This window comes from Lonchura striata, chromosome 2, assembly GCF_050655825.1.
Source record: "Lonchura striata isolate lonStrDom1 chromosome 2, ASM5065582v1, whole genome shotgun sequence".
In the NCBI taxonomy this organism is placed as follows: domain Eukaryota; kingdom Metazoa; phylum Chordata; class Aves; order Passeriformes; family Estrildidae; genus Lonchura; species Lonchura striata.
In genome coordinates, this window is record NC_140704.1 from 6,966,385 (window position 1) to 6,981,423 (window position 15,039).

Below are 15,039 nucleotides of genomic sequence, written 5' to 3' on the forward strand. Positions count from 1 at the left end.
CTCCTGCCACAGAAAGCTGCAGGAGTGCTCTGGAGCTAAGTGCTTACTGTTGGGAAGGTGCCTAGAGCTGGAGGGAAAAAAAACCCAACATAAAATGTCTGCTTTTACATTTAATTCCTCCTGGGTTTAGAGCAGCAGTTTTATATTTTCATTATAAATAAGCTGTAAAGCATCTACATAGTGGAATCCACATTCCCAGGTGGGAACAACCTACAGGTCCACTCTAGTCAACCATCTCCTTGGAAGTATTACCATGCTAGACCAGGTCTGTGAAGTTCATGGGCCCTTCTGTCACACTCCATGTTATTCACAGCCCAGTGCCACTCTGGTGTTTTCTCTCACACACAGGGATGGCCTGACCTTTGATTTCAGTGACTTCTGCAGGTCATCAGTTCTCCAGCCAGATCATGCACATGCATTGTACTCATGTTCCTTTACCTGTCTGAATTTTTTTTCCCATGGCCAAAGTCTTCCATGCCCTTCCAGTGCCTCCCCTTCTTTACAATATGCAGGGTCCTGTGGTACTCTGTAGCTGCTGGACACACTGCACCTGTCCGCAGCTTTTACACAAGAGAGAATTCACTGCAATTTCCTACACCAGCTGGAGTTTGGTGCTGTGGCACAGCTTTATCCTGAGGTGGGTATTAAGTTTGGCATCAGGCTTGGTGATGGCAAAATGATGTTGCCCATCGCCCCAGTATGCTATTTGCATATCAAAAGTACATTTGAATAAAGAAGTTAAAGAGACATTTTATTAGAGCAGCCACTGAAAAGTAAAAAGTCATGTTCCTCTTCAGACACAGTCCAAGGCTTCTATACAACTGCCATCAAAGTGGTATTTCTTCTTCCTCTGTCCATTACTCTCCAGCAAAAATACAACTGCAGGTGTGTTTTTATGAGAGAACATTTATCTTCTGCCATTTCTGAACTCCAGGGAAAATTAAGTTTCTGAGATTACTTATATAAGAAAAAGGAAACTTGAATTTCATGTGCAAGTGCAAACTTAAACCAAGCAAACTGTTATTTATATTTTATCTGCTCTATAAAAAGCCTAGGAATACAAAGAACTTTTAACTGAATATAAAACTCAACATTTTCTTTCCAGGTGTCTATAGAAATACCAGTTTAGTAGAAAATAAATACAAAACCTGCAAAATACCTTAATTTGGTTTTGCTAAGAAGCCCTCTTGTTATGAAAAGAATGGGGGAAAGGGTGAACTAGTTCCTCTTTATTTCAAGCTTGCTGCTTTAATTCCATGTTGCATATGAAACAACAAACAAAATTCTAAGGAATGTAAGAAGTTCCTGTATCTACAAAAGCCTTAATAATACCACCCTGAGCTGAAGAACAATGGCACTGACATGAAAGGATTTTCATTTCTAAGAAATATCTGGCTAAATCTGCGTTCAGGAATACATGTATTGCATGCTTTTCTGCAGGGCTGATTTAAACCAGATCTACTAACCCGAAATGTGCTTCCTCCCTGGGAGACTGAGCTGCAGCAGCTCAGGGCACCTCAGGTGAGACAGTGGGCTGGAGACAGGCTGGTACCTCAGGTCTAGGTGAAAGAGGAGAATCTGCATTAAATAGAGTATTCCAGGAATAATGCTACCTTTCATACACTGTTCCTGGTTCAAAAGGATGGACCGCAGTCTCCACTAACTACAATCAGTACAAAATTTTGAGAAACTTCTGCACTTAAAAAGTGGTAAACCCCATGTTTAATGCCCACAGGACATTAAGGTACAAACAAAATTGCTCCTTTCCATGTTCTTTATCACTGCATCTTTCTGAGACTTGTATCCTAAAGGTTCATTTTTCCAAATGGCATAATTTTGGCAAAGGATGAGGTCAGTGAACTCCCAGATTATGCACTGCCTGTCCCTCCTGCAGCATTACAGGGATATGCAGATGCTCAGTACCTCAGAAATCCAGGCTTGCTATACAGCTAAAACAAATGCGCAGAGCGTGAATATTACAATTACCAGAGAATTAAAAAAATCTGTCTGCATTCAAAGTAAAAATAAAACTGGGAAATTTCAAAATTTCCTGAGGTGCTCTTTTTGATCAACTAGAACTTTGGCTTCATTTCAATTTAGGCATTTCTTTTATAGTACAATGCAAAATACAAAATACATTGTGAATAATATAAGATGGGAATAATTCCAGATGGGAATGCCAGAACATATCCATTGTTGGGTTTTTTTTTTTTCCTCAAGCATATTCTTTAGCAAATATGATTTTATGAAGAAGTTAATCATCAGTGGAGTTGTATTCTCCAATGGAAAGGGGGGCTCTTTGTTTTTTTTTTTTTCCTAGTAATTACATAGTCCTAGAATTTTCAGGTTTTAAACTTCTCTAATTCTACTTGAAATTTTCCATTTTTACAAAAAAATTCAATAATGCCCTTTATCATAGTTAATAGTGAAAGTGTCTACTCATGGTAAACTATTTAACTTGAGTCCACTCTAGGTTGAGTGATTGCTATATATTTTTTCATGGATTCATGTACTCATGCAGATTTTGAAATAAAACACATATTGGTGCTGATGGATGAGAAAGCACAAATGAAGTGACATTCTATAAAACCATCAGCTCTGGGGAGACGTTGAAAAGGCAAAGTTTGCTCGTGTGTCAAAGAACTGATGTTGAGAAGAAGAGATCAGATGGAAGGTTTAAAATGAGAAGGGAAAAAAGGAAGTTTTCCAATAGAAAGAATAATTAAACTCAACTCATTGTGAACAGACACAGTTGAACCCAAGAGGGTAACTGAACTATACAAAGCTGGGATTCCAGACATACATTCGGCTTGAAAAAGCTGCTTCAGAAGTCAGGAAATTCAAAGGTGTCTCACAACAAGAGTTTTATAGGCATCTTCCTCAAAAAGATACTGAGCTAGATACTTCTTAATATGCATTTTTGTTAATAATCTCTTCAATCTAAACTATAAAACTTGCTATGCAACATGACTGAACAAACATCACTGTGAGAAGTATTTCCCCCTTGTTTGAGTAATTTGAATTTGTAAGCTAATATAAGTTTTTGTGTTAAATAATGTACTGTGTGCAATTTTCTTTCTTGTAAAATACTTTGAAGCTTTCAAAGGGCACTCTAGGTTCATAAATAATGTGGTGTTCTTTGCCAGAACTGTAGGGCATTTTCTCTTAAGTTCTGAATCTTCTTTGCCAGAATTGCAACATGTTACATGCCAAATCCTACACACAAATGTTCTACATGTAGCAAATACATATTGGTAAAGACCAGAGGCGTGACATTCCTGGATTTCTTAGAGAGAGTGGGGAAGGGAAAGAAGTGGAAAGAAATAATGAGGAAGGGCAGAGAAAAAAGTCTGTGCATCATTTTAAAAAACGAAAAACTACAAAAAACAACCTCCACTCCCAAAATAACCCATAACTTGCACTTAATTATTTCCAAAAACTAAACTGTTTGCTGCATGCAGCACAAACTCACAGGTACTCAGAGCTGGGTCTTTACTTTTCCTTCAGTTTTGGAAACTAGGTTTTTCAATGCCAGACATTTTTAAGGGTCAGAACACCTGCAAATCCTTCTCCTCTGAGCACCTGCTACTGTAAATGAAGAGGCTGAGAGCCAGGAGAAGCAACACAGTCAGGATCACCATTATTTAACAGGCTGTGAAAATGAATCTTCTTCTTCAGGCAAAATCGGCATTTCTTATGGCTAAAGCTACAGGGAATAAACCAAAGCCAATGTTTATAAAGTGTGAACTCTGCCTCTTTGCAACCTCTGTCACAGACAAATAGGCTCCTACTTCTGCAGCTTGGAAGAGGAGGAGTGTAAAGCAGCAAGACCCAGAAATTCCAACCGGCATTTGGCCAGACTGCTGAAGGACACTGGGACTTTAATGTGTCTTTGGTTACCATTTTCTTGATTAAGCACAAACAAGTAATGTCAACAGTCCTCTATAGTTTGGATAGAATTTCTGAAGTAATTAAAAAATTTTACCATTCCCTGCCCTTCACTGAATTTCAAGAAAATTGTGACAATTATTAATCACCCAGGAACAACCAGCTAGTTGAAAAGTTACTAGAAGGTACTTAGACCTAATCAGGCCTTAAGCACCAGGATTTGATAAATGTTTACTAAATAAACTGATGTTAAAACTGAACTCCACATTCTGCAACACTAAATGAACGTTTTACTATCTGGTTTCTTTTGCGGTGGCAAGAAACTACAGTAAAAGCTTTGCTGTTGGCAGAATTACACTGCTTAGAGAAAAACATCCTGTGCGTTACCATTTGCTGCCATGATTTACAGAGGTATGGTCTGTAGTCTGTATCAGTTTCATGTGGAAGTTTTAAAGGTAAAAAGCTTTCTGCAGAGTTTGCAGATTTCTGCATTAGTGTCTGTGTTGTTGCAAAGAGGATCAAGTGGTGCTGTGTCACAAGCTTTTCAAGGAAGTTAGCACATTTCTTCAGGTTCATCTCCTGCAAGGTAAGACTCTCCCCTCCATTGCTTCTGTCTATCCAATAGAAAGCTGATAAACTGTCTAAAAGCAAAACACAGAGCGAGGGATGAGCACAGAACAGGTTTTCTAGAGAGTAGAGAGTGAGGAGTAACTGAGTGCTACTACCGCAGCTCACAAGGAAAAGCCTTCCCAGGCATTGCTTTATCATTTCTTCTGTCCCTTGTGCCAGTCTGTTCTCAAGAATGGTGACCAGCCGGAGCATATCGAAATGGTAATCGGTGTCAACAAACATGACTTCTACTTCCAGGCCTCCTTCTGCTTTGGGAATGATGCAGCGGGCTATTAGGTGATAAAGCATTTCTGTTTTTCCCGTCCCTTCTGGGCCATGGAATTCAATAACATCTCCTGTGCAAAAACAAAGCAGCACCTTGTCAGGTGAGAGCATTTATAGCCCAGAGTTGATTCTCAATGTTTTCTGAACTAATACTCACTATTTCACAAATTGGAAAATGCATTTTGACATTCATAAAATGGTTTAAATCCTCGTTAGCATCCACCAAAGATATTTTCCGTTTTCAAGAAAGGCCTCTAAAGTGAAGTTAATTGTCGTGGTGTGAACAAAGGTTGAAAGCCTCTGCCAGCACCATCTAGGAGATTTCCATCAATAAAAGGTTGGCAACTGGATTTCATCTGTATCATTACAGGCAGATAAAGAAGAAGAGGAAGTTGCTACACAAAACTGGCTAAGAAACCATCTATACTATGCACACACAATAAAGAAATAACCAAGTAGAGGACTAAACAAAAACAATCTGACATATTAGAGGTCATTTCACATAGATGTCACATGCTGCATGTGACAAGATTCCTACAGGAATCTGTGACTGGTGAAGAGAACACCATCAAGTTTATTTGGCACTTATATTCTACTGTAGTGATAATAATGTGAAACTGCTTCTTTTGACAAGGGAGACTCAGGGATTCCTTCAACTCCAGGCAACGCCTCTGTCTGAAGCAAAGGATCTCTGTTCATAAAAGGACTCAGCCTAATTACCTCATCCATGTGGGTCATAAAATACATATCATAAAAATTTAAAATGTTAATTAAAAACAGCATTACGTTTCATTAGGAAACCAGTTCTTTTGTTGGATGTGAATGCAAGATACTCTAAAGCTTTATCCAAAGACTCTGCTGTCTTGTATCAGAGCAAGACCCTAGAATAAGTTAATTTATTAGCTGCCCTTTATAAATTTCTAATTTTGGGAACTGGATTATTTATTTATGACATTTTAGATTTTATAAGCAGAAGGGTAACCACATGCAGTAAGGAGAATCACACAACTGTAATTGCAGGAAGGTGAGAGATTTCCATGGCCTTGGCAAGTGCAAATGGCATAACAGCTTTCCATAGGGGGATGCAAGAGTAGAGAATTAACTGCAACTTTCCTTAAACATGTTTGTACCTGCCTGAGTTAACAGGGTTTTTCAAGTCACTGCTCAACTTCTAGAGGATGTCCTCATTCCCAAATGCCTACAATGTCAAGATGCAGTCTGGGATCAGGGGAGGAGGATGGTAGGGAAGAAACCAAGCTCCTCTCCCTTTGCAGGTGATAAAAGCAATTTACACCTGACGTGACAAGTCTGTCCATTTCAGTGACACTCAGAAATGTGATTTATATGAATTTCAGATAGTTTGTAATCTATTAAAAAGCTTGACTGCCTCCCAAGCCCTTACTAAGCTGTTCTGAATGGCTCCCTCACTTCTGAGATGAACAATAAGTACACATCCTGGGACCTAAGTTTTTATTTTCTCTTCCTGCCCAGAGGTCGCAGTGCCCAACTCTGACACTTGCAGCCAGTGGCTCTGCTGTCACACAGCCTGTGCCAGAGACCTAACCACACCCTGGCAGGGTGAGATACCAGCTTGGAAGAGCTCCTCCTAAAAGTGCTGGGTAGGTCATTCCCTCCTATTTTGTCGCTTGCAGTATTTTGGAACAATTGTGTAAGGCAGCTCTTGATAAGGAACAAAGTGTATCTTTTGCCACTGGCTGCGACACAAAACTTCTGCCACCCTGATTGGCATTTCTGAATCCAGGCCAGTAACTGAGTGGGGCCAACAGGCAATAGACTGCTTCACCTGCCTTTACAGCAAAATATGACCTGCTGGATTCAAAAATTATTCTGAGAAATAAATGCTTCTCTTTTTCCATTTGAAGACATTCTAGCAGGATGTCTGTGTGCTACAGAATGGCACTGGATGAGGGTGTTTTTTTTGGCAGAAGTAATAAAACTTATTTAAGTAAAAATTCTAAGCTGAATGACAAAAATCATTCTCAGAGGTTTTTGTAGCGGTGGTTTATTAATGAAAACAGCAAAGCACTCCTCAAAGTTTGTCTGACATTGCTGAAAGAGATACACAGCTACCTTGTAGTTTGACCAAGACACTTGAGTTACTCTGAAAACAGTAACAGCTTGGACTGCAAGAAAACCTCAAGAGAGCCAGGGATTTCTGTGCCTTCCTGATTATCCAAGAGCTGCCCACAAGGAGAACGGGTGCAGAACAGGAGCATTTATAGCAACATCTATAAATGTAGGGTTTCATTGAATTAGCAACCAGGCTGTTACAGTAAGATAAGAGGGGAAATTCATTTCTCTGGATCAGAGAGGACAAACCATGACACAGCAAAGGAGGAAGTGAGGCCAGCAACGTTTTTAAGAAGCCTCTGACACACTGACAGTAGGTCACAGAAGAAACTGAGTGATCATGACTTGCATCATTCATTAATGTCAAAACAACTTTGAAAGGAGGATTAGTAGAAATACTGTCACAGGATGAGAACAGGCTGAGAGGGAGAGCAGGAACAGCCCCTTAACATGGAAGAAAGTTAATAGGAATTTTTGCTATTAGAATTGGTGTTGGCAGACATTAAACATATCAGTAGATGAATGTTCCATTAGCTTGGCAAAACATGCAGAAGACAAACTAATTGGGTTAATAAAAACTTAAGTTTGTGAAGATTTAACAGATGGAGATGGATGAGTAGAGTGATTTCACATGAAATTCAGCACTGGTGAATTTAAGAGTTAGGTTTTAAGGAGTCCCCTAACACATTGCCTGGCTCAGGGCAGCCTAAACTGGCTCATTATAGGCAGGCTAAAGAGAATAATAGTCCAGTTCTATGAATGGGCATGCAGGTTAAACTAAATGATGCTGAAGAAATGTAAATATTTATGTAAGAATAATATATATTTTAACTGAAACACTGTGTTCAGTCCCAGTCATCAGTTTAGTGTTATGTCTTGAATGAGAAGAGCCTTATTTTTGTCTGTAATCAATCCACCTATTTTCTGACACTGCAGATACAAACAGGCTGTTGGAACACTCAGCAATAACTTTGTGTGTTTCACATTTTAGGCCACCTTGAAGTTCTTGGGCTGGTCATTTACAACACGGTGCAGAAGCTGCCACTAATATTTATACCATCTAGAAGTGAAGTAGAAAGGCCTAATATTTATTCCAAGTTAATGTTGGGTGTTCATGCAATTGCTGAACATCAGAGCCTTACTGACACCCACACCTTCATACCAGCAGCACAGGGGACATATGACTGGCAATAGTGGAAGATTATTTAATGCTTGTGTCACTTTTGCTCCATTCCAGAAGAGCTTAAATGGTATGTAATTAATGTACTTATGTGCTCTCAAATATGCAAGTCCATCATAATTAGAAGCAGTGATTAGAGTATCACATTAATACCTATATTACCTGTCCCTATTTTACAGTACCCTGACATGCAAGTTATGAACACTTAACTAAAATGTAACCTTTGGATAGTTTATTGAACTTCATGTATTTGTTTGGTTTAAATTTCATCAGAAAAAAAAAGAATAATTTAGGTATTTTCACTGCTTTAATCACAGCATTTTAGATGAAGACCTGTTCAGTACTGACTTCATGGGCAACATATTACAGAATTCCACAGTGACACATTAAAAGTCAAGTTCATGACAAATGGAGAGGTAGGCCTTCAACAGGGATTTAAGACTGAATAATAATGTGAACACACATCAAAATAACACATGGGCTCACATGAATACTGTAGTATTAAAAGACAGAGCAAAAATGTAATAAAAGGTGAAGTCCATTTATATATATATACAGCTAAAGGGCTGTGCTAATGTTAGGCAGCTTCATTACTGTCAGCCAAAAAGCATGACCAATATGGGTAATAATTGATACCATTTGTTGGAAGCAGAAGAAAAATACAAGTGCTTCAAAAGCTCAATTGGCAAAGAGAAATCAGTGATGAATTTTAGAAGGTTTCCAGCCATCTTAGAATTGAGGCTCTGGAACAGTCTTCAGACAGACATGAACAACCTATAAAGCTTTAAGAGCAAAAGAGATCATTTAACACGAAATTATGTAACACTATGGACTGCAGCAAGGGCAGTTAGTGATCTCCAAGAAAACATCTTAAAATCTGTTTGATCAGTACATAACCAGTTCAGTCTCAAACACTTGTTCATTGGGTATAAAGTTGACTAAAAAATACCAAACACCTAGACTAAAAGACCATTTAATATTTATATTTTGAAAAAAATACAGTAAAATCTCATCTTCTAAAAAATATTAAGAATTTGAGAGCCATGTGAAGCATACACCAATTTCATTCCTGGCCCTTAATTCTTCTTGTGAGTAACACAGCAGTTCAGAAATGAGAGTATTTAAATATTCTACCTGCACTGGCTTAGCAGCATTTCTCCACCCTTTATCATTGTTATGTCACATTGGAAACTTTCAGGGCAGGAATCATGTACTGCTAAAGCCCACATGTGTCTTCTAGTGCTGCAAAACAATACACAAAGGCTCTCACAGTGACTGTGTTTGGAGACCAAGCATCATTTCTCATCTATTATCCTGATTCTTTTTATTGCTTTTTCTGCTCTTTGCATATGCCTTCACTCATATGCCTTTTTTCATATTATTTTTAGTCTTGTGTAATAAGAGTTGTCTCTTCAATCATGAAATTCATGAAATTTCACACAATCTGGAAAATCAGTCTGATTTCCTGAATAGTGTGTTATTTTCTGTTTAGTTCACTAATTTCTTTCATTAAAATATCCAGTCTTGATCTTAAAATTTCTTGTACTGGTGTCATTGAAAGCTTACCCCATTTCTCCAATCTGAAATTCTCGTTCACTCACTGAAGGTCTCTATGAGCCATGTTGATCCTGACACTGTGAACTCATTCAACTAATTAGTACCTATGTCCATAATGGAATTGTTTATGAAGTTCTATTCTAAGTATTCGTAGGATTTTTCAGGTCAAGACTGAATGGCTTGATGACTTGGCTTCACTGAAAAATACTGTCTGCTCATGCTCCTTATCCTAATTTACCCAGATAACTCTTCATCACTGAACTCTCTGCTATTTACTGAACATCATGTTCTTTGCAAATTTCTGCAGTTATGACTTTGTGATGGTTGTCAAGACCACTGATGAAAGAAACAAACAAAGAGGTTTAATGATAGACTCTAGAACAAATTGCTGGAAAACTACTGACACTGACCAATGAGCTTGGTATTTACTCACCTACACCTGTGTCTTGATATGCATAAAGTAGATTTTGAGGCCTATTTAATAATATTTGTAAGGGTGACTTGACATCATTCCATTTTATCTAGTTTGTATTGAACTACATCAACAATTAGAATTCTGATCTAGGGCAAAATAATTTACTTGTATGCTTATCTCTGAGAATACTTTTACATGAACATTTTTCCATAAATGGGATGAAGACACATTTTTACCATGAACAGGAGATCCTTCCTCAGCAAACAGACAAGGTTCGAGATTCTTCAGAGAACTTCTGCCCTCAAGTCGTGCAAGCAGCTTTTAAAGACAAGACAAAAAGCCATGCTGTTAACTTAAAATAATGAACCTCAGGACACAAATTCAATGGATTCTAAGAACTGACAGTTTTCCATAACAGTCCTATTGAAAGATTAGCCTCATTTTAAAAATGTTTTCATAAATACATATGGAAATGTATAGGCTGGACTACAGCAACACAAGGTCCCAGCCTTACAAACAAGGAGCACACATTCAGTGGCATTGAGGACTGGAGATAGGAGGATAAATAAAGTTTAAAAAGCAAAGGCTGCTCAGGGACATTAGTGAGAGGGATCACCTCCAGTACACAGCAGTGCTGCCATTCCAAAGAACAAAGGGAAAGAACATAATTTGTAACAACCATCGCCTCCAAAAAAAAAAAAAAAAAAAAAAATACTGGCTGAGAGGTAAAACCTTACTCATCAACAATCCCCTGAGCCAGCCTCTCTGAGCATTTATAAGTAAAACCATGTGCATTTCACCTGAAAAGTTACACAGGACTCCTCTGGGCTACAATCCTATTATATCATAGTTACTTGTTAAAACAGAGTATGGATTAAGAATGTTCAAAAGTAATTAGTCACCAGTGGCTCTGCAAGAACCTTTCTAAAGCAAGCTTGAATTTGTTAAGCAAGTTCTCCAAAGCCCCTCATAAAGTAAGTCCATTGTAAAACTAATTAGTTCAAAGATCATGGACAGTTTCTTAAATGGAGAGGTATTTGCATAGCAAGTAGACAGGTATCCACAAAACCTGTGCTATTAGTAGTTCTGACACACTGTGTAAAGCAAGAATGAACATTTTCCCTGGTACTAGAGCTGTTATTCCTTACATGTATTAGCACACATGGGATGCTCAGTGTCACCAGAGTACCTACCCTGGTGCTAAATACTACATTCCCCAAGACACCCAGATGTCATTTAAAGATGTAAACAAAACAAATCCTGTTTGGTTTTATCCCATCCTCAAGACCAAGAGAGCAGTAAGCACACACCTTCAAACAACTGCTGCCTTCTCTTGCTTTCCCCCTTGTCACATCCATGAGCAACACTTGCTCTGAATGATCTTAAAAGTTCTTTGAACAGTTGTGTGTTTGCCTTTAAGAGTAAAATAAAACTCCATTAAATGGTCCTGAGTTTGCTTTGAGTGGTCACAATGGGAATCTAAGTGTGACATTTTAATTGACATTTTAAGATTCTCTGCCATTAACAAAATGTCAATGTGTTTGCCTTGGCCTCTTCACGTGTATCCAGGAGAGTTTTCTGATTTGTCCTCTGAAGGGCCAAAAAACCACTCGAATTGACCTTGTTCTGGATCAGCAGATCCTTCCATTACACTTCACACATTTGTGAAGCACAAAACACACATAGCGAACTCCTGGGAACCAGCAGGGTTCCATGATCTGGACAAAGCAAAAATCCAGATGGATATATGTACATAAGAATACAGGAATGTAACTTGGAGCACAAAACCCAGCAGCTCTTAACTACCAAGAGGGCCTTGGCAGATCCTGCACGTGCAGCTCTTCCAGCTCTGGCCAGCAGTGAAGAGAGGCTGCACCCACTGGGAAGAACCAGGAATCTCCCATCTTTTTGTCAGCAGTGGAAATTGAGGGAAAGAGGAAAACCACAACAGGCTGCTGCTTTCTGATGCTCTTCACTTCTTAGCAGAGGAAGCACTGCTGCAGCACACAGGGATAACAGGGGCTCAATGATGGGCACTGCTGGGGCCAGCAGTCACAACTACTGCTGGCCTAAACACATTGCAGCCTCCTGCTCCTAAATTAATTTGTACACCGACAAATATATCCTCTGCAGTTCATTTTTTCTGGAACAGAGAGCTCCTCTCCTGTCCTCTTAGACTATCAACTCTTTAAGTTTACTGAGAGAGAGTAAATTGATCACTATCGTTTAAAGATTAATCTGTTGTCATTTAAATGACAAGTTCATGTATTAATTTTAAATAACTACAGGTGCTTTCTCTGAGCACTGCTCATGAAGGTAATTTATGGTAATTTGCTGATGATAGCACACCTGTGTTTTTATCAAGCTTGTATTTACTTCCGAGTTCTGAAGCAGAATCTCCAAAGGCACTTGCCTCATTAGTGCCATGCTGGGAGCAACAGGGTTTCTGGCAGAAACAGCCAACAATTTTCCTTCCTCTCACAAAGGTTTGTCCACAGTGCAGCAGCAGTGATGGAAGCAAAGCTGAGGTGAGACACTGCAAAGGCACCCCTCACCTCTGCCCACATTACACAGAGGGATAGCACAGGCTGCCCCAGCAAGAGCCACCTTGGCTCTGTTCCAGGGGAGGCATTCCCATTTTGCCTCCTCACGTGCTCTGGAATATGAGAGGGGGAGAAATCTAGACTGTGTAAAGGGTAATCTGGAGGGTGAATGTCATGTGTCCCAAGATTTGTCACAGACAATGAACAGAACACAGCAGGACAGCACCCCTGGAGAGACTCTTGGAGAGCTTAGAAAAAAATTCCCAAGTAAATTTCAAATCCCCTATTAGAGACTTCTGATTCTATAATCCAAATCTAGGTGCTCATTTCTTCCTCTCTAAGCCTCTCTTCACCGTTTTTTTACACAAAACACCACCCTTTAGTAACCTGCTAGTGGTAGCTCCTCACTCTTAGGTATTTTTTGAAAATGCAATTATGCCAGCAAGAAACTGCACAGATGTGCAGTTACATGTAGAGAATAAGCTGTACAGCAAAAGTTCAGCAGCAGCTGAGTTAAATGTCATTAATGACAAAGCTGATGGGACTCAAATATTTCAGCTATGCCTTTTATAATTTATTGTCCTTTTAATAAACAAATATGCATATGGACAGTCCCACTGACTAATACATGACATGCTCATACTCTGTTGGTTTCAACAGAGCTGTGCATCAATGCAAGCACACACATAGGTCTTGTCAGGAATGAGAGATTACTTCATTAAAATGTTAAAGAAATTCAAATTAAATACTCCAGCTTTGGTAGAGGCTGTGAGCTAACCTACAGGCTATTTACACATACAAGCCTATCTTGAGTACTAGACAAAATTTAATTCTCAACCACTATAACCGCTGTGATTGAGCTTTTGTAAACTTTGGGCATGAAGACATATGCAAGCTATTTATCATTACTTTCATTGTGATAAAGCAAAGGTGTTTTGTAAGAAGTTCTAATTTGTTGTATTAATTACATTCAATAATGAAAGCACAACACTGCGGTCTCAGTATAACTCAGTAAAATATGACTTTATGCATGACACTATTAAAAGAAGTATTGGTTTAAATTAAGTGTTTTCTGTTTCAAGTACTTTCACCATTTTTTGTCTGGACACTGTATTCATACACTGACTTCTCTTAACCCAACTGATTCTCAACTCCTCCCTTGTTCCAGGTTGGATATCCACCCACTGCAGGCAGTAGATGCCATGAGCATTCCCTGTCAGCACCACTCATGTGGACAAATAAATGCATTTACCCCTTGGACAAAGAGCATAGCTCATGTGTTTAATTCGTGTCTATTTGCCAATAGTGGACATCTGGTAGAAATTTTTTTTTAAAGTGTCAAAAGGGCTTAAAAGCCCAAGTCCCACTAAAAACCACACAGAGCTTTAACAATATATATTATCACACTTTTCTGTTTTATGTGAACAGCACATTCCAGTATAGTTACACGCAAATTTCCAAGCAATTAAGTTGCTGATCGCAAGTGGAAGTTTCTAACAAACAAAACATTCAGAAATTAAAAAAAAAAAAGAAAACAAACCAACTAATAACAACACAAGATCCCAAAACTCAAACCTCTTTTCTCCTAAAGAGGAGGAAAGCAATTTCACATTACAAAATGTTTATTTATAGAATCATAAAGCCGGAAGAGACCTTTAAGATCATCAAGTCCGAACCTTTAAATTAAACCTTCCTCACAGGTCCTCTTCCTTAGGCATTGCCTCTAATGCTTGGGAAGGGAATATTTATAAAGGAATTATCGAGACACTCGAACCAAGCTCCCCCCGCGCTGCAAGAAGCGCCCATGGCAGGAATCCACCCGCATCCCGACACAAAGGCAGAACAGGGACCCGGGGAGCCCCGATCCCTCCCGGATCCGCGGGAGCTCCGCCGGGAGAGCCCCGCGGCCTTCCGGGGGCGGAACGCCCTCCCTCACGCACCGCCCCTCAGAGGCCCCGCGGGGCTCCCGTGCGGGCGGGGCGGGGAGGCTCAGCGCGCCCCTTCTCCCCGGCGGCAGCCTCGCCCGGCTGCCCCCGCCCGTGTGCCCCAGCGCGGGGCCGCGGAGCGGGGCGGGGGCCGCGCCTCACCTGCGTGCCCGACTCCGCCCCGCCCGCCGCGTCAGCCATGGCGGCCCCGCGCCGCCGCCCCGCAGCGCCCCCGCCCGGCCGCGCCCGCTGCGCCTGCGCGGCTCGGCCCCCCGGGAGCGCGGGGAGGAGCCTGCGGGTCTGGAGGCGCGGGTTCGAGTCCCGCCTCCGGCTCAATCACGGCTGGCCACCCGCCCCAGCCTCGTATGCGGGTTGGGATTGCTTGGAGGCGGCTGGGAGAATCACACAGTCAAATAGGTTGGAAAAGAGCTGGGAAGTCATGGAGTACAACTTATGACCGAACATCATGGTGCCAAGCAGACTGAGTGCCATGCCCAGTCTTTCCTTAACCAGGAATGGTGACTTTCCCTCTATGGACTGTGACTC

At 40.3% G+C, this 15,039-nt stretch overlaps 1 protein-coding gene across 2 annotated transcripts; it reads right to left on the bottom strand.

The window, feature by feature from the left end:
* Nucleotides 1-730: 730 nt before the first annotated feature.
* XRCC2 (X-ray repair cross complementing 2) lies at nt 731-14,748 on the bottom strand. Of its 2 annotated transcripts, XM_085572940.1 has the most exons (4): nt 14,656-14,748; nt 10,262-10,343; nt 4,614-4,853; nt 1,215-1,559 (listed from the first exon to the last, which is right to left on the bottom strand). In XM_085572940.1, the coding sequence occupies exons 1-4, from the start codon at nt 14,692-14,694 to the stop codon at nt 1,462-1,464; spliced, it is 459 nt and encodes a 152-aa protein (XP_085429066.1). In that variant the 5' UTR covers nt 14,695-14,748; the 3' UTR covers nt 1,215-1,461. The 2 variants fall into 2 exon arrangements, with proteins under 2 accessions (XP_021410932.1, XP_085429066.1); XM_021555257.4 differs by having other exon boundaries at nt 731-4,853.
* Nucleotides 14,749-15,039: the final 291 nt, after the last annotated feature.

What these genes read in the sequence shown, in the direction of transcription:
- XRCC2 (XM_021555257.4), bottom strand. Translation starts at nt 14,694, where the DNA reads ATGGCTGACGCGGCGGGCGGGGCGGAGTCGGGCACGCAG. An exon ending in GGGCGGAGTCGGGCACGCAG is followed by an intron (nt 10,344 to 14,655) that starts GTGAGGCGCGGC and finishes TGTCTTTAAAAG; the next exon opens with CTGCTTGCACGACTTGAGGG. An exon ending in GGAAGGATCTCCTGTTCATG is followed by an intron (nt 4,854 to 10,261) that starts GTAAAAATGTGT and finishes GTTTTTGCACAG; the next exon opens with GAGATGTTATTGAATTCCAT.